Source organism: Canis lupus, chromosome 4, assembly GCF_011100685.1.
Source record: "Canis lupus familiaris isolate Mischka breed German Shepherd chromosome 4, alternate assembly UU_Cfam_GSD_1.0, whole genome shotgun sequence".
Classification (NCBI taxonomy): domain Eukaryota; kingdom Metazoa; phylum Chordata; class Mammalia; order Carnivora; family Canidae; genus Canis; species Canis lupus.
This window is the reverse complement of record NC_049225.1, coordinates 59,831,793-59,858,469: the sequence shown is the minus strand read 5'-3', so window position 1 is coordinate 59,858,469 and position 26,677 is coordinate 59,831,793. Positions and strand designations below refer to the sequence as shown.

The 26,677-nt window shown below is 56.6% G+C and overlaps 1 protein-coding gene across 1 annotated transcript in view; it reads right to left on the bottom strand.

The window, feature by feature from the left end:
* PDGFRB (platelet derived growth factor receptor beta) overlaps positions 1-17,200 on the bottom strand; it is a 35,938-nt gene extending 18,738 nt beyond the window's left edge. Inside the window, 2 exon segments of the mRNA NM_001003382.1 lie at positions 1,109-1,154; positions 17,157-17,200. Coding sequence (NP_001003382.1) covers positions 1,109-1,148 — 40 coding nt within the window. The 5' untranslated portion in view covers positions 1,149-1,154; positions 17,157-17,200.
* Between the last annotated feature and the right edge of the window lie 9,477 nt (positions 17,201-26,677).

Here is a 26,677-nt window from a genome sequence, read left to right as displayed (position 1 = left end):
CTCCTCACAGCTGAGCCTGGGGGAGGCCATACCTGCACAGTCTTTGAAGAACACACCTCCCTAATCTGACATAGACTGGAACCCATGGCTCTGAAGCCTGCTTGCCCAGTGCCCAGGCCCCAAGACTCCTTCCAGCCTCCTGGCCTCCTGATCGTGCCTCTAGATGCCAGGTCTCAGAATCCTCCAGCTATGCTATGTTCAGGCTTGGGCACATTCTCCCGAAGGCATCAGGAAATCCTCGGGAAGCAATTCCCAGGCCTCCAGTTCCTGCATTACTTCCCAGGTCACTTTCTGAGCCCCTTCCCTGCAGCTGCTCCAGCTCCTAGGTTCCACCCAAGCCCAGAGACGGCCATGACTGGGGAAGGTGGGGCAGGGTAGCTCAGAGTAAGGCAGACGGGGCAGGAGAAACTCAGCAGCCACTGGGAACTGGGGTGGGGTGGGGGTGTCAAGTGACTGGTCTCACTTCCCCTGCTGATGTCCTCTGGGAAGGATTCTGTAAGCCATGTTCCCTAGACCCGCAGGTAATCAGCCAGTTGGCCGTCGGCTGATCACTAATTGCCAGTGACCAATGACTGCCTGGTCAGCCACCCAGCCCCTGGAGCACTGACAGCATGTAACAGGCAGTAGTGAGGGAAGGGTGTGCTTGCAGAAGCCCAGGCAGGACTTGGGAGCTCACAACCAGTGAGAGATCCAGGCCAGGAGGGGAGTCTCAGACCAGAAGCAGACCAGCTAGGCTGATACCAAAGAGCGCTGAGAAGGTGGGACACCGGACACCGGGGTGACTGTTAGCAAGTGGGATGGGGACAGCTGGTGAAGAGGTATAGGGTATGGAGGGTTGAGCAAAGGATTTGAACTAATAGCTCTGGACAAGCAGGAGTCCAGCCAGATTTCTGAGCTGAGTGAACAGTTGAAGAAGGCCTTCACTGAGCGCCACTGGAAAGGCAGGAAATGGAAGCTCAAGAGCATAGCAGCGCCCCTGGGCTCCCAGCCCCCCACGCTCCCGGGGTGCTAACATGTACTGCCCCTGCCAGCTCCAGAGGGACCTCCCCACCCCCACCCCTTTGACAACAGAAACTGGCATGACACTTGGAAGCCACAATGTACCTACCTTTGAGGACAGGAGCTGGCATGGTGCCTGGAACCTGCATGGTGTCCTGCAGAGTTAAACAGGGGTCAGGGCTCAGGGTGGGCAGAGTCATTGTGAAATCTGACTTAGCACCTGAGTCCTGCAGAATGAACCTCAGCCCAGACTACCCAACCTCCATGTCCGTGGCACTAAAGTCAAAAGCCACTCATGTCTCATGGTCAACAGGGCACTCATGCCCAAGAGTCCCCTCCCCCTGCACTGGGCTCGGCTTCAGGGTGTCTAGACCCTACTTTGGCTCTGCCTCTACCTCTCCAGTAGCCTTGGGTGAACCCAGGCCACTCTGGGCCTTAGTTTCTGTGTATGTACAGTGGGAGTGGGGGACTTGGGCTGGATAGTGTCCAGGGGCCCGCCAGCTCCAACAGCCAGTCCTCCGAGTGACAGTTCCAATACCAGGCTCTTATCTGCCAGGACAAATATTTGGGAAAGCGTGATGAAAGGCCTGGGGGAGCAGGAGGGGGGTAAGCCAGAACCCAGAGAACTCCCACAGGCTCTAAAAGCACAACAGGAAGTGGAGGCGGCTGTGGGAAGGGAAGCGGGGGAGTCAGGACTGCGGAATGGGGGGGGGGGGGCAGCCCCATGCCTGGGCCCCCTTTACGGGGCCCCAAGCCGCACAAGGAGGCCTAGCGGAGAAGGGCCAGGGGTCGGGCCCAGGGGAGGCCCCACCGCTGGGCAAGGCTTCAAGGGTCCTTGGGGACTACTGAATCCAAGCCCCCCACCTTCACTATCCAGACAGGGAAACCAAGGCTCTGGAGGGGAAAGAAGTCTGCGCAGGTTGACACAGCAGAGCTTGTCGAAGCCGGAGACCGAGACCTGGAATGATAGAGGCCGAGAGAGAGCCACAGAGCCGGAGAAGGAGAAAGCGCACAGTGAAGGAGGCAGCAGGAGCAGGGAGCGGGGACCAGAGAGACAGGCTGAATCGGGAGGCTCTCTGCTCCATCCCTGCGCTTGGCAGCCCCGCCGAGGACCCCACCCACCAAGAGCCAGGCCTGCAAGGGGCTGGCCGCAGCCGGACAGGAAAGAGGCCAGGAGTGGGCCGGGGTCGCCGAGCAAGAACCCTGGGGAGCGGCCACGTGACCGGGCACCCGGAGCCTCCAGGTGCGCGGTCTTTGCACTTCAGGCCCCGCCCCTCGGGCCCCGCCCAGGTCGCCCACGCCACGCCCCCTCCGGGCCCTTTACTTTCCAATCCGGGGCTGGGCTCCGGGGCTGGGCTCAGTGGCTGGGCTCCGGGGCCTGAGCCCCAGCGGCGCTGCCTCCTGTGCCCTGGCTCCGTGTGCGTCCTCAGTCTCCGGTTCTCAAAATGGGATGATGGAGAGTGTCCCAGTACAGGGCCGCATTTTCACATGCGGCGGGGCCCCACGCTCAGCTCTGCCCAGCACCCCCAGAAGCTCTCTGAGCCACTCTGCTCTGCCCTTCCTCCTTCTCCCAGTCCCTTTGGACCGGCCTGCCTGAGGGTCTCCTCATTCCTCCCCTCTCCTCTCTCTCAACTGTTCCAGACACGAAACCCAGTCCCTCCCCAGCATCCCTACTCCCATCCCTCCGCCCCAGCCCCTCCAGCTGGATGCCAGTGTTCCGCCAGTAGGAGGGAGCAGGGCCACTGCTGCAGAGCCAGCGGCCTCCACAGAGGCCCATCTGCCCCTCGGTGGGTGCCCCTCTGGCTCCCCTCTTCCTGCCTGAGATCTCAGCCAAAGAAAATCATTAGCAGCCCAGGCTGGGGGAGGGGGTCATTTCAGCCTCCCTGCCCCTCCCCTCCCAGCCTCCCTGGCTGGCCACACTGTTTATTATTCTAAAGGAGGAATTTGGTCGGCTGGCCTGGAGATGGGAGGTCACTGCAACCAGGGCTGGCCTGGCTCTGGAAGGCTGGGCCTTGCGGGCTGGGCCCCCAGCTCCCCCTGACCCTGGCTCCTTTCCCGCTGGGCCTGGGGCCGGGGGGGAGCTCAGAGTCTCAGACTGAGCAAGGAGGGGCCTTCTTGAATAGGCAGCAGACCAGAGAGGGACAGAATCATGGCCTAGCCGCACAGAGAAGAGGCATAATCAGGCTAGGGAGGATAGGCTGGGCAGAAGGGCTCAGGGCGAGTGTGGATGACCCAGGGACGTTGGGCTGACTTCTCTCTCTAGGAAATGAGCATTTGGGCTCTGGTCAACAGGGCCTCAGACTCACCGTGAGATTCAGCAAGCCTCCCGCCTTCTCTGGGACTCAGATTCCCCCCATGAATACAGGGAGAGGTTTGGATGGGGCAACTCAAAGAGCCACACCTGTTCTAAAACTTCTTTGGCCAGAGGGAAGGTTCTGGTCACTGTTATTCCTGCTGGGGTGGTTTATGGGAAGTGAGGGCCAATGAGAAGGAGGGGGCCAGGGACGCCTGGGTGGCCCAGCGGTTGAGCGTCTGCCTTCAGCTCAGGGTGTGATCCCGGGGTCCCAGGATCTAGTCCCACATCCGGCTCCTTGCATGGAAACTGCTTCTCCCTCTGCCTGTGTCTCTGCCTCTCTCTCTGTCTCTCATGAACAAATAAATAAAATCTTAAAAAAAGAAAGAAAAAAGAAGGAGGGGGCTACATCACTGAGGCTTGGGGTCATGTGAGAATCCATAGCCCATCTCATTCCACCAATTGAATTTCCCCCACCATTTGGTCACAGACATGCTGTGTGGACTTTGACGAATTGTTTCCCTCTCTGGGCCTCCTATTTCCCACCTCTACAATTAGGAGTTAGGCAATCTTTCAGGAGACTTTGAGACAAATAAACCAGTGATATGGAAACCCAAGGAAGTGGCAAGAGGAAGGGTGGCATAGACAACAGGGGGACTAGGAAGAATGAGAGTAGAGTTTGGGGGCACCCAACCTCCCGGGCTATCTTAGATGACTCCTTGATACCCTCAGTTATCTACCCAATGCTTTATGGACCTCCATGCTTCTCAGAGGCTGCTGCGGTGCCGGCCAACCCCGGAAAGGCCCAAGCCACTAATTCAGAGGCTGGGGGTTTGCCTCTGACAACTTCCCCCTTTCAGGAGGAGGGCTACACTCCAGGGAGGAGTCACCTGGGACAAGGTGGATGGCACAGTCAGGAAGCAGGCACCCTCCTACATACCATACTCTCCTGCCTGGGGAGGTCCCTGAAGCAGAGGGAGGGAGAGGACTCTCAGGGAGAGTGCTGAGTGCCAGGAAGACCGCATGATTCCTCTTACTTTGGCCAGGTTGCAGGGACAGAGGTCCAAAGAGGGACCCACTGCTCACAGTGAATCAGAAGGACCCCCTTGGGAGAGTAGAACGTGCACCCCAAGTCCAGGGGAGCAGGCATGCTTGGGGAATCATTTGGAGCCCAGCCTTCTGTCTTTCCAGCTCATATGAGCCTCCACTGCTTTCCCACCACCTTAATCTAAATAAATCCAGTCCCTCTTGGCCACATCCGCCAGCAGCAGCTTCCCTCCCTCGGGGTCCCGAGACTCCCACGACACAGGGAGGCCAAGAAGGCGGGCCTCCACGGCTGCCAGTGCGGGAGGCTTGCACACGGTGAGCATGTGCACACACACCACAGACCCCCTGCCTACGCGCTCACTCACACGCTGCTCGGAAACACATCCGTGTGCAATAGGCCATGTGTGTGCTGAGCCCTCACGCAGGCACTGCACATGTGCATGCCCACACAAAACCCACGTGCACACAGCTCCCCCCCACTGTGCCCAGCACACATGGCAGCACACGTGCACACAGCATAGACTGCTGACTGCTTGCTCTCCCACACGCCCATGGGAGGGGTGCACACGCGCCGCAAATCACATGCGCACCCCACCCAAGCAAAGCTGTGCACATGCAGTACGCAAAGACTGCGTGCACATGGGCCCCAACACACCTGAACACACATCCACAACACCTAACAGGCCAGCGCATGTCAGTGCTCTGCTCTGAGCACTTGACGTGGAGCGACTTACTTGCTCCTCAGCCAACTCTGTGAGCTAGATACAAGGATCAGTCCTGTTTTAGATGGGGAAGCTGAGGCAGCCAGCACTTAGGGAACTTGCCTAGGAATGCAGAGCAGAGACCGAATGGGCACAGAGTACTCTATGCCAGCCTGTGCCACCACCTTCTCAATCTGGGCTGGGGAGAGGGTGGTAGGGGCTGACACAGACAGATGGCACTGAGTTGTGTTTAGCTGAGAGGAGATGGGACTTGGTGATGGATGCTGGGGGGCCGGAGTGAGAGGTAGTTTACGTGAGCCCCCACTCCTCTGTTTCTGATGTGGAATACCAGGGGGAGGGGGGCAGGAGCGTGTGTGTGTGTGTGTGTGTGTGTGTGTGTGTGTGTGTGTGTGTGTTGGGACACCATGTCATTTTCTGAGATAAGGATAAGGGAAGGGGCAGGATTGAGAGCTGCCACTGAGCTACTTTAGGGTTTGGAGGGGCTGTGGGTACCTGAATGGACAGAGGGACCCTCCATCCGGAGGCAGGGAACAGGCTGGGCAGAAGTAGCCTTGAGGGGGGCTGGGAGGAAGCCCTGCTTCAAGGAGGAGGAGTGGGGCTCTCTGGCCAGGGATGCCCTGAATAAACGAGATGCCAGAGGGAGGAGGAGGCTTAGCTGTGGAGTCACGGGGTTAGAGTCCTGGAATAGCAGCGCTCCACAGCCCTTAGGGATCATCTATCCAATCCAACCTTCTTCCTGTGCCCATTGTACAGGCAGGAAAACTGAGGCCAAGAGAAAACCTGGGACAGGTGCCAATGTTCTGACCTCAGGCTGAGGTGGCCAGCGGGACACTGATGCTCACCTGACCGGGCAGCCCTGGCTCCAGTCCCAGCTCCGATGTGGGGCTGGTGGCTCAAGACCCAGCGTTCGGACCACATCCACTGCCTACTCTGTTCCCACAGAACGCCCCCTGCCCTGCCATACTTAAACCTCCATATCAAAGTCACTTTCCCTGTCCTGCCCCTCCCAGACAGGGAACCGGGACTGAGACCAAGAGGAAGTGGCTCCTCTTGCAGGCAGAAGTGGGACACGGACTCAAGTGTCCTGCCGGTGGCCTCTTCCTCTCTTCTGCACACCTTTCTCTCCCCCCGACCCTTGGCGTCCCCTGGGACAAACTGGAGCAGATCCCTAGCTGGGAATTAGGGGGTGTGGGTTCCAGCCCCAGCTCTATCACCCATCTACAGTGCAGTTGTGTCCCTTTCTGAGCCTTGGTCTTCCCATCTGTACACGGGGTGCGTGGGGCTGTCCTGGATGCACTTCCAGGGCCGCCTTGCTGTGGCTCTCAGGACCCTGCTCTGGAAGGAAGACGGCTATGCAGAGTTGGAATGCTGGGGTGGGGGTGGGGGCCAGGGAGGGGCCCCTGGCCTGGATGTCATGACTCAGCTCAGAGAAGGCAGCCAGCTTTAGGCCTGGGAGTGTGTGGGGGCAAGAGGCATCTGGAGCCAGGGACTGAGTCCTCCCTCCAGCAGCTGGGAGAGCACGTGAGTGAGGGCCACTCTGACTGGACCTGGCAGAGTGTGGCCCGTGTGGCCCATGTGGCCCATGTGGCCTTACTCCAAGTGGGCTGAGATGTAGGTGCGCTCTTGCAGCATGGGGGGCGGGGGGGGACTTCATCCTGGGAGCCAGGGAGGACCGCAGTGTCCATTGGGTAGAGGGGGTGGAAGCCTGGGAAGGGGCCAAGGCTGTGGGGCTCCCGCCTGCCACCCTCAATCCGAAGCCCCACTTCTATCTGTTGGTGAAGGCTCAGCACTCCCCCTCCAGCACAGTGAATCTCCCCGCAAGCCTGAGGATCACATCAAGGCCAGAGAGAGAGCAACCTGGCCCAATCACACAGCGACGCAGCTTGGTGCTCCCGGCCTTACCCTCTGCCATGCTCCTCTAGAGCCTCAGGGCCTTCATGTGTCCAGGTACCTATGAACTCCCCCAAACCAAGCAGAAGAAATCCACTAAGTTGGGGCCTGGCATGGGCTCTAGCTGTTCTGGAAGTCCAGGTGGGGAGAATAACAGTGCCAGTTCCATGAGCTAGCATTCTGATCCCCCTACCCCTGTCCCCCCGCCCCCGGCACCAGCTTGGTGGCCTCTGGCTGTCCTACTGCACCGCCCTCCTTCTGTCTCCTCACCTCTGATGTGTCCCCTCCTGCCTCTTCTCACACGGCAGCCCGAGGAACCTTTCTGAAATACCTCTCTGATCATGTCCTTCCCTGGCCCCTCCGTGGCTCTCTCTCTGTCACCCCCAGGAAGTGGCTGGCTTCTTAGCTCAGCCTTTAAGAAACTTGGTGCCCTGGCCCTGGCGACAGCTCATCGTGACTGGGGACAGGAGGTTGCTGCCTTCCCAGCTCCCCAGGGCCCAAGCAAGGCCCCCACACTCGTCACTCACTCTGTGCTTTTCTCCCCAGGAGGCCTCCCCAGGGACACAATGGAAAGAAATGACCTATTTTCTGGAAGTTCAAAATAAAACGAAACATCTGTCTGGATCAGAGCCAGGCTGATAAAGAACGGACTGATTCCCCCCACCGCCGGAGCCCCCCCTCCTCTTGCCACACACCCCCTCACCCGCCAGAGTGTGTGCTTGGGGGTGGGGGACAATGCGGGCCCAGTTACTTGGAACAGCTCGTGGGAAAGCGCTCAGTGTGTGCCTCACGGCCACTGGGGGCCCAGGGGAGGGGGCCTGGGTCCCCACACAGGCTGGGAACCGTCCTGAGAAGGAGGTCAGGGAGGGAGGGAGGCCTGCCGAGTGCTCCTGCCGAGCAAACACTTCCTGCCTTCTCTGGCGCCTCGCTGGCCTCCCTGCTCTGTCCATCCCGTGGCTGCCCACCTCCACCCCCAGGGCACCTCCACCCCAGGGCCGAAGGCCTGGTTCTGCACAGGCCCCGTGGATCCTAGGACGAGAGTCCTCTGGATCCCATCTGGACCTCCTAGAGCCCCGGCAGAATGGAACAAGGCGCTAGCAGGCCTTGCAAACAGCAGGAATTTCAATAGCTATCTTTGATTTAGTTGGTGCCACCCGATACCTGGGCTAAGCCATTTATGTGAATGACTTTGGGACAGTCTGTGACCCCTCTGTGTTGCTGTCCCATTTCACAGATGAGGAGAGCAAGGCACAGAGTGCTTGGATCCTTTGCCTGAGGTCAACGGAGCTTTGTCAGGGGTGAAGCCAGTGCCCAGTCCCCAGCAGACCGACCCCAGAGCACACTGGCTCCACGCCACCTGACGGCCTCCCTGCCTGGCACATAGCACAGGCTGAGCCTGTGAGCCACCCGCCCCACTCCTTCCCCTCGGCGTCCTGACCTGTCCCATCCATCCTGCTTTCCTTGTACTGGGCTGAGACTGAAGCTGAAGAACAGGATGGGCGTCACATCGTCTTTCATAGATCCCTGTGACCGTGGGGCCAGGAGTGCGACCGTGGGGCCGGGAGGGGTCACAGCTACTCCCTGCTCACGTCTGCCCCTCCCACTCTGCCAACCAAGGAGCTGTCGGTCCACAGCAGCACACCTCCCGTGGCCAGGGTCTCACCACCTCATCCGGAACCCACTCCATTCTTGGACGGCTCAGGATCCTCAGGGCTCAGGCTATTAAAAATTTTCATTACACCAGGGATTTTGTTTTGTCCTCACAACAATCCTGTGAGGGGGTTACAATCGTGATTTCCCTTTCATGAGGAGGAAACTGAGTCTCAGAGATGTCTGGTAGCTTGTCCAAGGCGACACAGCCGGTAAGCCATGAAGCTGGGATGCAAACTCAGGTTCGTCTGACTCCAAACCTGCATTCTTTTTTTTTTTTTTTTTTTTTATTCATTGGAGACAGAGAGAGAGGCAGAGACATGGGCAGAGAGAGAAGCAGGCTCCCTGCAGGGATCCCGATCTGGGACTCAATCACAGGACCCTGGGATCACAACCTGAGCCGAAGGCAGACAGTCAACCGCTGAGCTACCCAGGAGTCCCTCCAAACGTGTATTCTTAACCGTCACGATAGACTGTATGTCTCCAGCCCAGAAACAGGTCTGTCCACAAGGAAACGGTACCAAATAAGTTTACCCTAATGGGGTCCATACAGAATCCAGGCTCTCAAGGACCGGAGGATCCTGAGGTCAGGGTCCTATCCTTCCCTTGCTGAGGTGCAGAGTGAGCAAGGGGCCTGCCCCAGCTCACCCAGTAAGGTAAAGCCAAGCTAGGGATGGAGCTCAGAACTTTCCTGCAACTTCACTGCAGAGCCAGAGGGTGAGCACACGGTTGAGGAGAGGAGTCCCTGCTGAGGACAGCCTGGGGCTGGCAGGGGCCATGCCCACACAGTGGCCCGTCCCCGAGCGCCTCGGAGATGCAGCATCCAGGCAGGCGGGCTAGGTGTGTGGCCGGCTGTGCCCGGGTTCCAGGCCCGCCCCTGGTGGGGCCCCAGCACCTCGGCAGCTGCAGAGTTCCGGGCCTCCACCATCCCTCGCTGCCCTCCCCGCACCGCCTCCCCTGCCCCCCAGAGCCTCATCTCCGGCCGGTGCCATGGCAACGGAGAGCCCAGGTCCTGGCAGCCAGAGGAGCCCCCGAGAGGGGTCCCAGGCCGAGGCTGGGGAGGGGGGTGCGGCGGGCGCAGACAAGCAAACCTTCTGTTCCCGGGGCTGCTGCCAGGCCGGGATCAGCCCTGGGCCGGGGTGGGGGCCGCAAATAGAATGGGTTCTCAGAGCCAAGTGGGCAGGGGGCAGGCAGGCCTCAGGCCGTTGGTCCTGACCCACCAGCACGTGGCCTGCCCCCACCAGCCCCGAGCCCAGGCCGCCGGCGGGCAGAGAAGGAGCTGGAGCTGGCTGACAGAGGCCCTGCCACCAACAGGAGCCAACGGGAGCATTGAGATTCCCCTCAGAGCCCTCGGGGCGAGAAAGTCCCACGTTTCACTTCCCTCTCCCTCTCTCCGCCCGCCTCTCACCCCTCTCTCTGGCCCTGCACCCCGATTCTCCCACAGACTGTCACTCGGCTCCTCTGGGCCTCGGCATGCCCATCTGGAAGTCGGGGCTCGTCCCGAGCAGTGGAGGCCACTGAATGAGTTCATACAAGTAAGACGCTTAGAACAGGGCCTGGCACACAGCCCTGTGCCAAGTCAGTGGCCTCGTTCTTCTTCCTTCACTCACGGGAGAGCGGCACTCTGGCCGGCCAGGGAGTGCGCAGCCCGGCCCCCACCCCGGCCAGGCTTGGGGGGGAGGCCCATGATAGATGAGATGCTGGGAAAGCCCCCTGCAGAGGGGCTCCTCTGGAACGGGGAGCTGCAGCCGGCTCAGCCAGAGGGGGGTGTGTCTCCCTGCACAGTCAGGGTTGTAAAGGCCCACCCAGGACCCGAACCCAAGTTCAGTGGGTTCTGGCAACCACGTCCTTCCTGTACCTTTGTCTTAGTCCCTTCGCTCGATTCCTGAGTGAGGAAACGCACCTAACAATTTTTTCAGATGCCTCCAAATTCCTCATATGGAATTAGGTATACAGTGGATGCTTAATAGATGCTTCCACAGCCTAAAAGATCAAATGGCCTTATAGGGTCAGCCCTTCTGGTCTTCAGGCCCGGGCCCTCAGCTGTCCCCTGATACCTCAGGGTTCACTAGGCTGGGGAGCTGGCACAGGCAGGTGATGGTGACTCTTTCTTTCTAGGGTGGTGATGGGACAGGCTAGGTTAGAGGGCAAAAGGGGGCCCTTGATGGCAGCAAGTTGTGCACGATGCCACCCAGGGCACCAAAAGCACATGGGAGCTCAGCCAGGCCAGGGGCTGCAGTCACGCTGTGCACCCACTTAATCCAGGTCCAAGTTAAGTGCCAGCCCTCCTACCTTGTAGCTGCGTGACCTGTTTGACTTTAACTTCCCTGAGTCCCAGTTTCCAGAAAAATGACAGAAGGGACTTCCTTTTCCATTGCTGGGAGGGTTAGTGGTGATGATGAAAAGCACCTGTCACATAATAGGTGCTCAGTAAAGGGCAGGGGTCATGAATACGTGATTATTCCAGTGAGGAGAGGGTGGCCTCCAGCTGGGCCTCCAGGGTTTAGTGGGGTTCTTCGGTAGATGATGCCAGGCAAGGGTCACTCCTGGCTATCCCACATGGCTCTGTGTAGTAAGTGGGAGAGAGAACTCAGGGCATCTGGGAAAACAGCAGGGGGAGAACTTTTACATCAGAAATCAGGGCTCTTGGGGATCCCTGGGTGGCCCAGCAGTTTAGCGCCTGCCTTCGGCCCAGGGCATGATCCTGGAGTCCCCGGATCAAGTCCCACATCGGGCTCCCTGCATGGAGCCTACTTCTCTCTCTCTGCCTGTGTCTCTGCCTCTCTCTCTCTGTCTCTCATGAATAAATAAGTAAGATCTTAAAAAAAAAATTTTTTTTAAAGAAATCAGAGCTCTTTAGCAAAGGGGTAGGGAAAGGCTCACATCTGACATGAGGAAGATATTGTGGAGGTCACTTTGGGAAAGGCTTAGGGTCCTGGGTGAAGATTTAGGCTTTGTCCCGGAGGCGCTAGGTAGCCAACTTTCAGGGCATTGATAGCGGGATGTGGTCGGGGGGTTGGAATTGGCTGCTGGCTGGGCAGTGGTAAGAGTCCAACTCCAAGCACTACGGGGGTGGGGAGGAGCTCCTGTCCTCAAACGGGAGTAACAAGGCAGGTTAGCATCTATGGGAGGGTGTGGGTTCGAATGGGGACAGTGGAGGCAGCGAGGCCAGTTTTGGATACAAAACCTTCTCAAACCCTGCCTAAAACTCCCTAGCGGAACCAGCCATGTAATCTGTGGGGCCAACTGCAAAGTGGACACGCAGGGTTCCTGGTTACAAAATTGTTAAGAATTTCAGGCGTGTGGGCAGCCCCGGTGGCGCAGCGGTTTAGCGCCGCCTGCAGTCCAGGGTGTGATCCTGGAGACCCGGGATCGAGTCCCAAGTCGGGCTCCCTGCATGGAGCCTGCTTCTCCCTCTGCCTGTGTCTCTGCCTCTCTCTCTCACTCTCTCTGAACAAATAAATAAATAAATCTTTACAAAAAAAAAAAAAAAAAAAGAATTTCAGGCGTGGAACATCATTTCTGCTCTCTGGACTAACAGTGAGGCCAAGCGTCCAGCCAGCCTGCCAGCCACCGGTCTGTTTATCCATCTCTCCATGCACTTATTTATCACTATTCACTACCCATTCAGCAGACTGACTGCAGCCCAGGAACTGAGGTAAGAGCAGAATAGTCCATAGTCCACTTTCCCTTCACAGCTATGGCTGTGACAGCTTTGACAGCTTTGAGCCCTGCCCTATGGACTAGCCCTGGAATCCCCCCATGCCCAACTGAGGCTCAGCTTCAGGCACGGAGACTCTGACCTCCAGCTGGTTCTACTTCCCAGGAGGGAACGCCACTAGGGCAGCAATGAGGATTGGAAACAGCCACAGAAACCTGGCAGGACTAAGGGCAAAGCGAGATGGAACATTTGGGGTCACTGAGTTGCCCCCTTGGCCTCCCCCAACACTTGTATAAAAGGAAATCATGGCCAAAATGGAGAAGTGATGTGGTGAGAGCTCCAAGTCCACAAACCCACCCCGGAGGGTTCCCACCCCTCATGGAAATGGCATTTCCTCTTCAGCCCAAACGTTGCCCTGAGACCTCAGCCCAGGGAGAACTGGGGCTGAGTGAACCTCGGACAGCAGAAATGGACGGTGAAGACACAGCATGTGCTCAGCTGGGTCCCCAGCTCCACACTACCACCGACCATCCGTACAACTGGAGGCGCACCCCTCCCGTTCTCTGGACCTGTTTTCCAACCATACATGAAGGAAGTTGAACCAGGTGACCCCCAGAATCCTTTTCATATCTGACCTTCAAGGACTGACTCCCTGGCCCGCTACCCCCACTTCCCAAGGGATAATCATTCCTATCACAGGGCGGAGAAGCTGGTACCTCTGGCAGATGAAAGGTTTCAGGCACCTGAGACATCAAATAGCCCTGATCTGAAGCAAGGAGAAGAGAGGATATTAATGCAGTTAAAGCAATACACTTTGATTTTCAGCCTCCTGCACTAGGCTGGGGGCACGGTACCCCAGAAAACACCTGGGAAGGATGGTTCCTTGGGGCAAGGAGTCCGGGGGTTCAAGAGGCCCTTTACCTGCAGGCTCTGGATCTGAAGTCTTGGGAGGGTCTTAAGGTGGCTCCTACACTGGAAGCAACAAGTGTGTAAATTACACACCCGCTCCCATCTGTACCCCACATCGATTCTCTCACCTCTGGACCCCATCATTCATCCGTCCACCACACAGCCAAAGCCCTTCTTCCTCTTGAAACCGGAGCATACAAGATTTGAAAAATCAGCATTGGAAGGGGCCTACAGGCAGGCTCACAGCATCCACACATACACATTCCAGCAGGCACATCTCCCGGCCCTCCCTCCTCTGTATCCCAGAAAAATGGGCCCATGGGCTCTGCAGGTACATGCCCTTGGAGCTCCCCAAGAAACTGAGTGCATAACGAATGGGTTGTCCTAACTGTAGAAAGTTCCTCCTCTTTATTGCAGGTTACAGTTTCCCATTAGTGGTCATCGATCCTGACCTCTTTCTGTAAAGGGTAGAGAAAGGGTAAGAAAAAACCCTTTCATTGTGAAGTTAAATATGCATGATGCCTGAGTACACAACAGGGCTTGTGTGGCTGCCAATCTGGGCTGGCGTGGCTTGGAATCCTGGAATTGTTTTAGGCCTGGAAGGAGCTCAGAGATCATCTTGTTCAACCTCCTGGTCTTACTGATGGGAAAACTGAAGCCCAGAGAAGGACTGACTCACCCACGGTCACACAGGATGGGTCCCGGGGTCTGATGACCACCTCTGGAACTCTGAGGGGCTGAGGCACATTCTCAGAGTTGATGCTGGATCCTCAGGGGTGGTCCGTGCCCCACCCAGCCTCTCGTCCTGGGCTCTGAAGTCACAAACACCCGGATGCAAAACCCAGCTCTACTACTTCCTAGCTGTGGGACCTTGGGCAACTGACTTAACCTCTCTGGGCATTTCCTCATCTGTAAAGCAGAGAGAGTTTATATCTACTCCTGGAGGTTGCTGTGATGATTCTATTAGTTTGGCAAATATTTATTGAGCACTTTCTGAATGCCAGGCCTGTTCGAAGCCCCAAGGAATGACAGCAGTGAACTTCACAGTAATGGATGGGAAGTACAACGAAAGTGCTCAGGGATTGCGGGTCCCTGTCATCTCACCCTGCCCACACTGCTCCCAGGCTGAGCGGCTGTGAAATCTGCCGCTGGGAGGCCCCCAGGGAGGCCTGTGGAAGACAGTGGAGGAAGATGTCCCCCCATGCCGAGGGCCCACTGCCCACAGGGTTCTGAAACATGTGCAGGGAAGTAAGATGGGCATGGCAGGCACTTCAGGGCAGTCTAGGGACCCTCTCATTCCTTCCTCCCTCCCCACCACACTCAGCAGCCCATCCTGAGCAAAAACCCCAAGTGCCCTCCTCCAGTCCAGAAGGTCTCAGAGCCAGACCATGCCTGGAAGGTGGAGGTAGGCCTTTAGACTGGTCCCTTCCAGGGGCATAGCTCTTGGTGAGGCATAGACTAACTTCACTGCCGAGTCCTGTTCAGGACGGAGGGAGGCCAGTGGGCCTCTCTCAGCCAATGGCCTTTGGGTCCAGCCCTGAGAAGTGCAAGATCTACTACGCACCTTTATCAATATTATCCTCACGGAGACTACATGCCTCCCTGCTGCCTACAGAGGAGGGGGCCGATGCCAAGAGAGACAGAGCACTGGCCCAGGGTCACACAGCCAGGCAGGAGCCAACTAGGGAATAATACACAGTCCTCTGATGCCCAGACCTGATGTTCTTTACCCCAGTGCCCAACACCTTCCAGATGTGGATACAGCCCAGAAAAAAAGGATCCGGGGACCCGAGTTGGCAACATAGCGGACTTGAGTTGAGCCAGGGCAAACGCCAGGTCTCCTGACTCTGAATCTGCGGGGCTTTCCGCTGTCCCACATCTGGGGGCAATTACAAATCTCAGCTCCTCTTCCCACAGAGGAGGGAGGGCTGTCCCATCACCACTAAAGGGAAGGTGCTGGCCAGATGGTCCTCCTTCCTCACTTAGGACCTGGCCAGACTTCGGGTAGACCCAGTGCAGGCGGAGCCTGCCGCCGAAGGTGCTGGAGCCAGGAACGGCCTCAGTGGGAGAATGGAGACTCCCTGCCTTCTGCCCTGGGGCTCCCTGGGTAGCCAGGGGGTAAGTCTTCAGTTTCAAGTAGACTTTGGCCTAAGTACCAACTCTACTAACTATGTGACACTGGGAAAATCACATAGCCTCTCTGAGCCTTGGCTTCCTGGTCTGCAACACAGGGGTAACGACAATACAGATTCCCAAGAGCTGCTGTGGGGGTGACAAGGTGTGTGGGGTCTCGGCTCTGTGCCTGGCACAGTGAAAGCACTCCATGGCGGTGACCCACACAGCAGCACTATGGATCCGGAGCTACGGATCCGGGGCTACGGATCCGGGGCCTGCTGCAAGGAGGCAGGGGAGGACCGCATGACCTCAGATATCTCCCTAGAGGCCTCCTGCATTCTGGGATGGCAGACAGGCAGGGACACTCCTCCCTGTTTGACATAGAAAAATGCAGTCTGGAGGAACAGCGTGCTGTTCTGGAAGGGCACCTGAGGGAAGGGTGGGGCTTGGTTCTGGTCTCACATTTGGGAACAGCAAGTCTTCAGTGAGCCCCTCCTACCTTTTGCCAGCACATTTTCTGTTTCACTGCCTGCCTGTCTGCATATGTTGGGGACGGAAAACAAGATGGGGTCACTTGGGGCCCAAATGATCTCTGATGTGCACACAGAGCACAAACAGGAAGAGAAGGCCAAGCAACAAGGCAAAGGGCATGGCAAGCACTTGGAAGACTGGAAGGACCCCGGAAGGCTGCCTGGAGGAGGGGGAGGTAGGGCATTCCCTCCATTTTCCTTCACGGAAAATGAGGAGGGGCATTCTCACAGGCAAGATTGTGCATACTCCTCCTGGGGACCCTGGGATCTGACTGGCGGGAACACAAGGACCAAGTTTGGAGAAATGCGGCAGGGAGCTTATTATCTCCCCAAGCTCTGCCAGTTACTAGCACCGTGATACAGTTTTGTAGCTGCTGTGAACCTCACGCGTAAAACCAACATAAAATCCATCCCTGCCTCTGGAGCCGCTGGTGAGTTACGTGAGATCATGCTCATAAAGCTCTCCGCACAGTCCTGGCATGCAGTAAGTGTCAATCAGTGGCAGCTACTATTAGGAGTTGGGGCTTTCTATAGGGGAGACTCAAAGAAGGAATCGTGATCAGATTCATGTTTTAGGATGGAGTGAAAGCAGCGTCGGAAGGAGGGAGACAGCGAGGCGGCTTGAGCAGCTGCCTGGGTCCAGAGGGAAGGGCCCAGCAACCGACTCCCCCTTCTTTCCAGAGGGGCCCCTACATCTGACGGCGGATCCCAGGCCCCCAGCCCCACAGCCCCGACTGTGAGACTGTGACTGCTAGGCTAGGCCTGCCACAGCCCCCTTGCCTTCGCACTTTCCCAGCCACTGGGGGTTTGGAAGGACATCTTAGGAATCTGGAAAATTTGCAAATCCATTTAAATCCCCAGAGGTTGCCTGGCGGCCGACTGGCCTAGAGCCAGACAGATTCTTAAGGACAAGGCTTGGGCCCAGAGACAGGGGCCATGGCTCTGAAGTCCCCTATCCCCTGCTAGATCTCCATTCCGTGCACCCTCCTTGCTGCCTCCCAATTCCCCTCTCGAGCTCCTGCCAGCTTTCCCCGGCCCTCTCAGGCGGTTCTATGTTTTGGAGGCCCTCAGTCTGCACCCAGAAACCTCTGGGGTTCATTTGGCAAAAGCAGGGGACAGCAGGGCTATGGAGACCGGCTGGGCCACCCACCCCAGAAGCAGCCTGAGCAGGAGAAGAGAAAACTGGCTCCTCCAGCCCTGACGTCGCCCACAGCCTCCCAGCTTCTTCCCATCTGGTTTTGTTAAAAATATTTTCCATTTTTTGACCTACCCAAGAAGGCACAGACTGGAGCAAGGGGACAGGACAAGGGGCTGGGGATCCCCCTTCTCCCAGCACTTACCTTGCTGCTGATGCCTTCGGGGGTGGGCACAGTCCTGAGCTCTGGGCTGTCACCCCCTCCAGGAAGTCCTCCTCGCTGACCTCTCATTAACAGAAAGACTTTGCTGGACTCCCCAACGGGGCCACGGCTGGGTCGCAGAGCAGGGAAGACAGCCTAATCTCCGGGCCCTGGGAGCCTCAGGAGGATGGAGAGAGTGGGGGGCTGCAGGGGTGAGTGAGGAGTGGCCTCACTGCCAAAGCATCCTTCTGGAGGAGCAGGGCTGCCAGGAGGGGCCGCCCTGGGTCTGGCCCTCTGCGCTGCAGGGCACAGGCTGCTGCCCCCAGCTGCTGGTCAGGGGGGCCGGGTCCTCTCCGTGCCGTCCTCCTGCCCTCTGCCTCCAACTTGTTCGCAGAGGGATCCTGGATCCCAGACGGGATGGGCAGGGACTGCGGGCGCTGGCAGCCCGGGAGCTCACACCACTGTGGGCTTCCCTGCCCTCCCCCTGCTTTGGGGGAAAGGCTGCAGGGCCGCCTCTGATTGGCTCAGCCGGGAGCAGGGGGGCGAGGGGGCGGGGAAGGTGGACGCGTGTGTCTGTTTTCAATTTCAGTTTCTTCCCCCTCTTTCTTTTCCCCCAAGTTTCTTGTTTTTCTTCCTTTTTTCCCTCTGCTTGCTCTCTCCGTCGCCTGCTCTCTCAGGATGTGAGGGGATGTTTAGAAATTCCGCAGCCCACGCCAACCGCTGAGTCACTTTTATTAAAAAGTGGTCCGGCCCCACCTCTCTGATGCCCTGCCGCGCAGCACCTGGGGCCGACTCCCTTGTCTGTGCCTCAGTTTCCACATCCATAAGGGCAGCTCTGAGCACCTATATGATTGATTCAGGCAACATCCGTTTATTGAACAAGCATGTGCTAGACACCATGCGGGGTGCTGGAGGTGGTAGTGAGCAACACACAGTCCCTGACTCCAGGGCTGCCCTGGCTAGTGGAGACACAGGAGGCACAGGGAGGTACCCTGAGGAATAGCAGGGGGGCTGAGAGTGCATTTAGAGGGGCAACTAACTGAGGCTTTGGGATTATCAGTCGCTGTCACAAGAAGAAACCCAAGGCTCAGGTGTGAATTGGCACAGAGAGGGAAAGAGACCTGGCGATGTCACCCGGTGTACTTGGGATTTCCAAACACATTCCTTCCTGTCATCTCGCTGTCCCTCAAGTACCAGGAAAGGGTTATTTCCCCATTTTATAGACAATGAAACAGAAGCCCAGAGAAGAGGAATGAGCTTCCCAAGCTCCCACAAGCAATGGCAGAACTGGAGTGGAATCAGGTCTCCCGAGTTCCATGACAGAACAGACACAGGTGACCTGACCCCGGGGCAAGACTCCCATTGCAGAGCAGACTGGGCCTCCTGCCCCGCCTTCTTCCAGGGTTATCCTTTTCTCTGCATCTCATTCAGTCACCCAACACATATTTTCGAGTACCTGCTAATGTCCCCTTTCCAGCCTCTTGCCCTCCCTTCCCTGCTAGGGTCTGTCAAGGCTTCTCCAAAACCTGGCTGGACCTCGTGTCCCCACCTCTTCTTCTGCCCTTATTTCCTCAGACCGGGAGATGTCTCTAATCACTTCTGGCCCTTAGATGCCCAGGGCACCATTTTATTTTATTTTATTTTATTTTATTTTATTTTATTTATTTTATTTTATTTTATTTTATTTTATTTATTTCAAGGACATCATTTTATTTATTTTAAGATTTTGTTTATTCATTCATGAGAGACACAGAGAGAGAGAAGCAGAGGCAGAAGCAGGCTCCCTGCAGGAAGCCCGATGCAGGACTCGATCCCAGGACCCAGGGATCACGTCCAGAGCCAAAGGCAGATGCTCAAACACTGAGCCACCCACATGACCCACAAGGGCATCATTTTAAAAGGGTTTAGAGAGTTGAGGTAAGTCACCCTCTGTCCTGACACTGTATACATGGGAGAGCTGAGTCCTAGAGAAGGGGCAAAAAAGGTGTCCCAGGTCACACAGGTAGAGCCTGACTCTGCCCAGAGCCCCTTCTGTCCTACCCTCTGTACCTCTGTCCACCCCCTTCTTCTCCTGGGCCTCACCTTAAGCCCCTGTTCACAGAGCAGGAGGGTTGCCTGAGCTGGGATTTTACGCCAACCACAATCTCATAGCTTGAGGTCATTTCTTGGTCTTATCTGAGTGGGGATTGCTCAGCAGAGCATCTGGGCCAGGCCATCAGACTGGCCCTAAGCTATGGTGTGCAGGCCATGAGAGACTGGGAAGAGAGGGGGCCCAGCCCAGCTTGGGGGCAGTGGAGTCATTACAGAGGGGACTACAGGGGACCTCCAAAAACCACAGGGGCAGGCCTACATTGGGATTTCTTATGCCTGAAGACTCTATGAGTCTTTGCAATTCCTAGCATTTGCCTTGGCCATTCACCTCCAAAGCCTTGGCCCAACTGCTAGGACCAGAACAGCTGGGAGCGGTGGTGGGGAGCAAGGAGGCATTTCAAGTCCTAATTTCCCACTCCCCCCCAAAAGAAACCCAAGTCTGGAAGCGAGAAGACCCAGCTGTGGACTGGCTGTGTGGCCTTGGATAGATACCTTCTCTTCCTGAGCCTCAGTCTCCCATCTGTACATAATAGGGTTGAACTCACTGTGCTGGAAGGACCTTGGGATGCTCTCTTTACAAGTGTCTTAGAGTTGGGCTCTGGGTAGGGAGAAGAGGCTGGTGGGCCCCAGAGCAAGGGGACAGATGGGGGCCAGAGATGCAGCATGGAGGGGAGGGGGTGGCTGGTGGTGGCTCCCCCGGGAAGCTGGCGGCGGCCGGTTTCCGGCCAGCCCAGCCGTCCGGCTGGCCCATCTGGAATCACTTAGCCCCTACCACCATTAACCCTTGGCAGGCACCAGGGCTGCTGTGCCTCCTCTCAGCTGAGATGGGGCTGGGGGACGCAGAGCCACATGGGACACCACAGGGCACTCACCAAGAGCTGGACAGATGAGGCAGGAGAGCCATGACTGACAGGGTAGATTCCAGAGCCAGAGCCAGAACCGGGTTCCAATCTCGGCTTCTGTGATTCCAGGCTGCATGATCTTGGATAAGTCACTGAAACTCCTGAGCCTTAGTTTCTTCCTCTGGCAAATGGAGCTAATTTGAGGAATGATTTGAAAGATGAGTGCAATTTGTAATGTACTTGAAGGACTCAGTAATGTCTGGAAGCAGTGTTGAAATACAGCTTTTCCCTCATTCTGGTGCAGCCCATCACTGTGTGCCCCTGAGCTGAACTATTCCTTCTCTGGGCCTGTTTCCCCCGTGCACAGTGGGCAGTACCTATGAGCAGGACCATCGAGGACTGTGTGTGGGGGGGTGCCCACACAGTCCCCAGTCCCACCACGAACAGGGCGGACCATGAATAGTCTCCCAGCTGCCCAGATGCTGGGAGCTGCTGGCCCAGTCCAGCATGGGACAACGCTGACTTGGAAAAGCTGGGCTGACAGTGGGCAACAGAGCATCCTGCCTCAGGTGGAGTGAGTGGGGTATAGAGGGAGAAGGGAGCTCTGGGCTGTAGGGTTCAGCACATTTCTCCCACTGCATGGGGGCACACTCAAGGATAAAGAGGCTGAGGTCGGTCTTATATTGGAAGTTCCAGCCCAGCTTCACCACTTTCTAGCTGTGTGACCCTGGGCAAATTATATTACCTGAGCTCTTGGAGCCGCAGTGTTTTCAGCTGTAAAATGGGGACGCATGTGCCTACCTCACAGAGTTGTTGCGAGGCCCACATGAGCGATGCACCGGGCATTTTATGCAAGGACAAGAGCAGATCGAGAAAGCCCCAGTAAAGCTAAGGATCCTCAGGCACCTCCGGGAGCTGCTGTCACAGAGGTCCACCATCAGGGCTGCAGGGAAGCCCATCCAAATGCTCATTTTACAGCCCAGATGACTGAGGCTGGTGCTGGAAAGGACTGAACAAGGCTCTGTAACATGTAAGGCCAGGACGGGAATAGAGACTTTTGTCTAGAATCAGGCCCAAGCTCTTCCCTGAAGGAGGGAACCAGGCTAAACTGAACCCCCCCAGACCCCCCCACCCACGCTTGTCAGAGCCGGAAGCCGCAGCTCTCAGTGGGGCAGGGGGAGGGGGGCCCGGAAAGGGCGCCTGAGTGGGAGAATCCCAGTAGGCCAGCTCAGCACTCGCGCAGGCGGGGCCAGCAGCCACCACATCTGGCTCTCCCACGCTCCCAGCGCTGCCCCCCTCGCAGGCTCCCCAGGCCTGGGGCAAGGAAGCAGCACACATGTCCCCGGCATCAGCACAGTCATCTTGGATGTCAGGGCCCGAAGAGTCCTAAGAGTGCGTCCCTAAGACAGGCATGGAAACTGAGGCCCAGAGAGTGGAGAAGACTTGCCCAAAGTTAGCAGAGAGAGAAAGGTCCTGAAATGCGAGGCTCCTGACCTCTTGTGCAGTGTCCTTCTACCCTGAGTACCCTAAGCAGGCAGACCCTTGTACCCGCAGCTAGGGAACCAGAATCGGCACAGCAGGAACTGCCCCTTCCATCCCTGGATGCTCAGCATGGTGGCTGTCAGGTTGGGCAGAAGAACCAAGGTGTTGGGGGGGACTCTGGGCTACATTCTCGCTCTGCATTCCTGGGACTGCTCTTACTGGGCCAGACTATAGCCACCAAAGCCTGACAGAGTCCCAGGAGATGGGGCTTCTAGACCCTGACTGCCTTGGCCTTTCCCAGCCTCCAGCAGACCTCAGTCTCAGTGTCCCAGAAATCAAGGGTGTTCCCTGGTGCACATTGATGGCTCAAGGATCATCAGAAGAGCAGGGCCCTCAGAGGCTACATATCTTCCCCTCACTGGACATAGTGGGCCCCAGAGAAGGCCCAAACCTGCATGAGGGTGCACAGCAAGTCTGGAATGGGGCCTCTGACTCGGGCTCGCAGGCCATGCTGTCTCCCATACCATTTATCCATGCAGTGGAAATTCGTTGAGCACCCACTCTGTGCCCCACCCTTATAGAGCTCACACACAAACACCAAGGAAACCACAAAGGAATAATATCGAATTGTGATTAGTGTGAAGAGACGAAGAATAATGACAGGGCAGATTAAGGCTTCTCTGGGGAAGAAATATTTCAACTGAGACCTGAGGTTGAGGCCACACACAACATGAAGGTGGGAACAGTGTTCTAGGCAGAGGGAACAGCATAGGCAAAAACTTGAAGGCCAAAAAGAACTTGGTGTGTTCAAGCAGAAAGAAAAGAATGGTTGAGGTGCAGGGAGGGGACATAATGGGTGGGGGGCCAGGCCTCAGGGCCTTGTGGGCCCAGGAGAAGCCTGGTTTTATCCTGAAGCTCAGGAGGGCCAGTGACTGGTAAGATCAGGTGCATGGGGGAGGATGGGTTAACAGGTAAGGCAGGGGGCTACTATGGAGACTACTGTAGTCAACCGTAGGCTGACTGCCACCCTCCCTCCAGCACTATGTCCTTCTGGGAGAGCTGCAGGAATGCACCTGACACGGAGTTGGGGCTAATGGGCCCCAGTCCATGCTGGACCACTGAATCCCAGAGTGACCTGTTTTTCCTCCCCTGGCTCTGCTGTACCTCTTCTAAACAATGGGTCAGATGCTGTGCTGCTTCACATGAGGAGGCCACTCTGCCCCCAGGGCTTTGGTTCTAGCATCCCTTCTATTCCCTAAGTGGCTGAATGCTGGGGGACTGCCTCCATCCCCCACAGGGAGGGGGAGGAGAACCAGAGAGTCTTTCCGGGGGTCATGATCCACGATGGACACCAGGCGCCAATGAGCCTTCCAGTAGTACCCCCCAGTGCCAGCAGGTGACGCCCCAGCCTCTAGAGGAGGAGATGAGGGGTGCTGGAGGGGAGGAGGGGAAAGGGGTGCAGAAAGAAAAAGACACCTCACAGGAGTTCCAACAGACACCCCCCTCTTTGAGCCTCACCTCTGCCCCCTGGAGGTACGCAGAGCAGGAATTACCATCCTCGCTTCCACCTCGGAAGCCACTCAGCCAGGGAGAGTTGGTGGCCTGAGGTCACTGAGTGAGTGAGTTGAAGCCCTTGGGCGGCAACCTTGGGTGGGCCGAGAGTGAGCCCACCGGCTTCGCTTAAGCAAACCATTTCCAATGGAAAGCTCAGCGCAGAACCTTTCTTCGTCCAGGGCCATAAACCTGTTTTAAAAACAAGTTATCAGGATCCCTGGGTGGCTCAGCGGTTTGGCGCCTGCCTTTGGCCCAGGGTGTGGTCCTGGAGTCCCGGGATCGAGTCCCATGTCTGGCTCCTTGCATGGAGCCTGCCTCTCCTTCTGCCTGTGTCTCTCTGCCTCTCTCTCTCTCTCTCTCTCTGTGTGTGTGTGTGTGTGTCATGAATAAATGAATTAAAAAAAAAAAAAAGCCAGGTTATCACCAAGATCTTTATGAGGCCAAGTCTCTGTGCCCCACCCCAGAGGCTGTGGTCCCCAGTATGCAAGAGCAGCCCAGAGGGAAGAGGGGCCACCAGGGAAGCCAGAGGGAAGGAGGGGTCCAATAAACAGCCACTCCCAGAGATAAGGGGTTGTCAGAGGAAGAGGTTGTGACGTGGACAGGGGCTTCTCCACACACTCGGTACCAAGCTGGACCACCGTCTGAGGCACCCAGTCCCCAGCGGGCATATGGGGACACTGAAACCCAGGGAGGCAGGTGTCCAAGGTCACATGGCGAGTCAAAGGGTAAGGTGGGGTGAGACCTGCCATTGCAGATGCCCAGCCTGGGACTTTTGAACAAAGTTACAGTGTCCTTGAGAGGGAGAAGCTGGGGTGTCATATCAGGGCTGTCTCGGGGCTCTGGTTGGGGGGAGGTCGACCTACAGGTGAGGATAAGGGGTGGGCTGAGGCTCTTTTGCATGGGCTAGAGGAGGAAGAGGAAGCAGATATTTGTATAAGCAAAACCCCGGGTTTAGGAGAGAGACACACAGGCGAACTATCTTCCCAGGCTGGCTTGGCTTGCAGAGCAACGAGAAACTTCCAGGTAGGCTGCTTATGTTCTATGTGGCCCTCAGGTGGGTGACTTCACTTCTCTGAGCTCCAGCTGCTTCATCTGCAAGGTGGGGATAACAAGACCCTACCTCATCCTACATGAAATAATACGTGCAAATGACTTGGCACTGAGTGAGTGCTCACGAGATAGTGGTACTATTGTCATCATTATTGCTCTGGAACGATGCCGAGGGCCAAACCCTGCATTCTTAGCCCATTCTCTGGGCTGGCAATCAGAGACCTGGGTCTGTTTCCAGGGCAGCACAGTCCTGCTGCAGGAACTTGGCAAAAATCCCTTCCCTCTTTACGCTTCTAGGCTCAATTACCCCACCTGTAAAATGAGTAGGTTGGCTCTCCAAGGTCTTTCATGACCAGGATGCTATGAAGTCTAGTGTCTCTCCGTTTTCCTAGGTGAACAAGGGTTAGGTTTGGAGGATTGGCAGGTCTGGGTTATGGACCCCTTGGGTATCCCAGTTAGGCAGCGAGAAAGGCCAGTGGGGTCAGAGACCCAGCTCCTGTGCCCAGCCCTGTGCTTTGTGTGACTTTGCCTGGATACCTGGACCTGTTTGTGCTTTCCTCATCCAGCAAATGGGGACAGTTTGCCCCACCCTTCCCAATATCAGGGCTCAAGGAAAAGCAGGCCCGGGGCAGGGTGGGAATAGAGGTTTACCCCAGCGTGTGTCTGTGGAGTAGGGGGCCTACCCCAGCCCACCCTCTGCCCTGGGAGAGGACAGCACTGAGGGGACCATGGAGCAACTGGCATGGCTCCCCTGGGCCTCAGGGCTCCCTGGTTCTGCTCTCTCCCTGATCAGAGAAATAGTCCCTACTTTGCCTGAAAGGCCCCCCACCTCCCAGCTACCACCCAATCCTGGGCACCGTCTTCTATCATTTCTGGACCCCTGCCCAGCTTCCCTGTCACTCTCAAGCTCCCCGCCTATCCTCTAGCTCATTTGCCACACACCAGCCATAGCCATCTTCCCACTGTCATCCCCATCAGTCAAAGCTCCCAAGAGGCCTGTCCCACCTGCCCTTGCTCTGCCCTCATCAGACTTATCTCCTGTCCCCCATCACTGAGCTCCAGATTGGTCCTCCCGTTCTACAGGACCATGTGTCCCCTTGGGCCTCAATACCCGTGTTTATGCTGTCCCTCTGCATCTTGACGCCTATGTCACTTCCTCTTGCAAGACTTCCATGTCTCCTCCCTTTGGGTTGAATATCCCAATTCCTGGTCCTTACCAAGATGTCATTTCATCTTTATTTGTGATTATTTGATTCATGCATGCTTCTTCCCCCCACCACACTATGAAAATCCCAAGGGCAGGGCCTTATCCACTACCAAATATGATGTCAACACAAAGGAGGAGTATTAGTACACACGTCAAATGAATGAAAACACGAACAAATGAACTCCTATACCTATTCCCAACCTCCATACTCTTGGAGGGTACCTAGAAAGCCCCAACCTTCCCACCTCCCGGGGATTGGCATGCTTTCTGCAGCATCCCTGACCAGAGCCCTCCAGCAGTCACTTGCATACCTCCTGTGATAATGAGCTCACTTTCTATTTCCTGGCAGCTCACTTCATAAATGGATGGCCCTATAGAGAGCACTTCATGATGGAGGGGTTTGAACCTATTTCTGTGCCTACAGCTTTCTCTCTCAGGTGTCGGGTCTGCCCTGCACCCCTCCCTAAACTCAGTCCAGATTTTCAAGCCCCACTTCGGATTTTCTCTTCCTTGTCCAAGCAATCCCAGTTTCATCAATTCAGAGAAAAAACCCAGTCCTCCTGAGCCTCTTCTCTCTTCCCTGTATACTTGCCAATTTTTAAGGGGAGCCCTGTCTTAATTGCCCCCATTCTGTTATAGTACCCTTCAGAACCCCAGAATGCAAGATTCTGACTAGGGCCAATTCCTTTGGGTGGGCCCCCAGTACAGTCACACAGGGCCCAGCATTAGAAGGGCCCCTTTCATAGTTGAATTTTCTCCTGCCACCATCTTGAAGTTCTTAATAATTTTTGAACAAGAGATCTTCTCACCCTGTCATTTTGCACTGGACCCTATAAATTGTATCCAGATCCCGACACATCTGTCCAGCCTTGAAATGATGCTGACCTGCCCTGGCTGATGTCGTGATCCAAGCGAGGGACAGGTTGAATAGATAATAGATTCTGTTCACCTTTTGGGGGCCACATGACTCTGCACATTAAGGGTATCCCCAGGAAATGTTGGAGGATCAGTCATCATCGGGGGCGGGGGGGGGGGCTTCTGTGCAGCTTGTTGGCACTGAACCCCCACTGTGGAAAGGGAACCCATTGTCCCAAGACTTCCTGACCCAGAGCCTTGTCCTTCACGAATCCTTCCTCACATCTTCCAACCTTGCTACTCGCTCGCTCCCAGCTCCTCACCTGTTTTGTGCACGCCCTCTGGGGTAGCTATGAAATAAGTACCAGTCTTTAACAGAGGAAGGGGGTGCAAGATGCATTTAAAAATACCACTGGGCCCCAGCTATAATAAATGAATCAGGG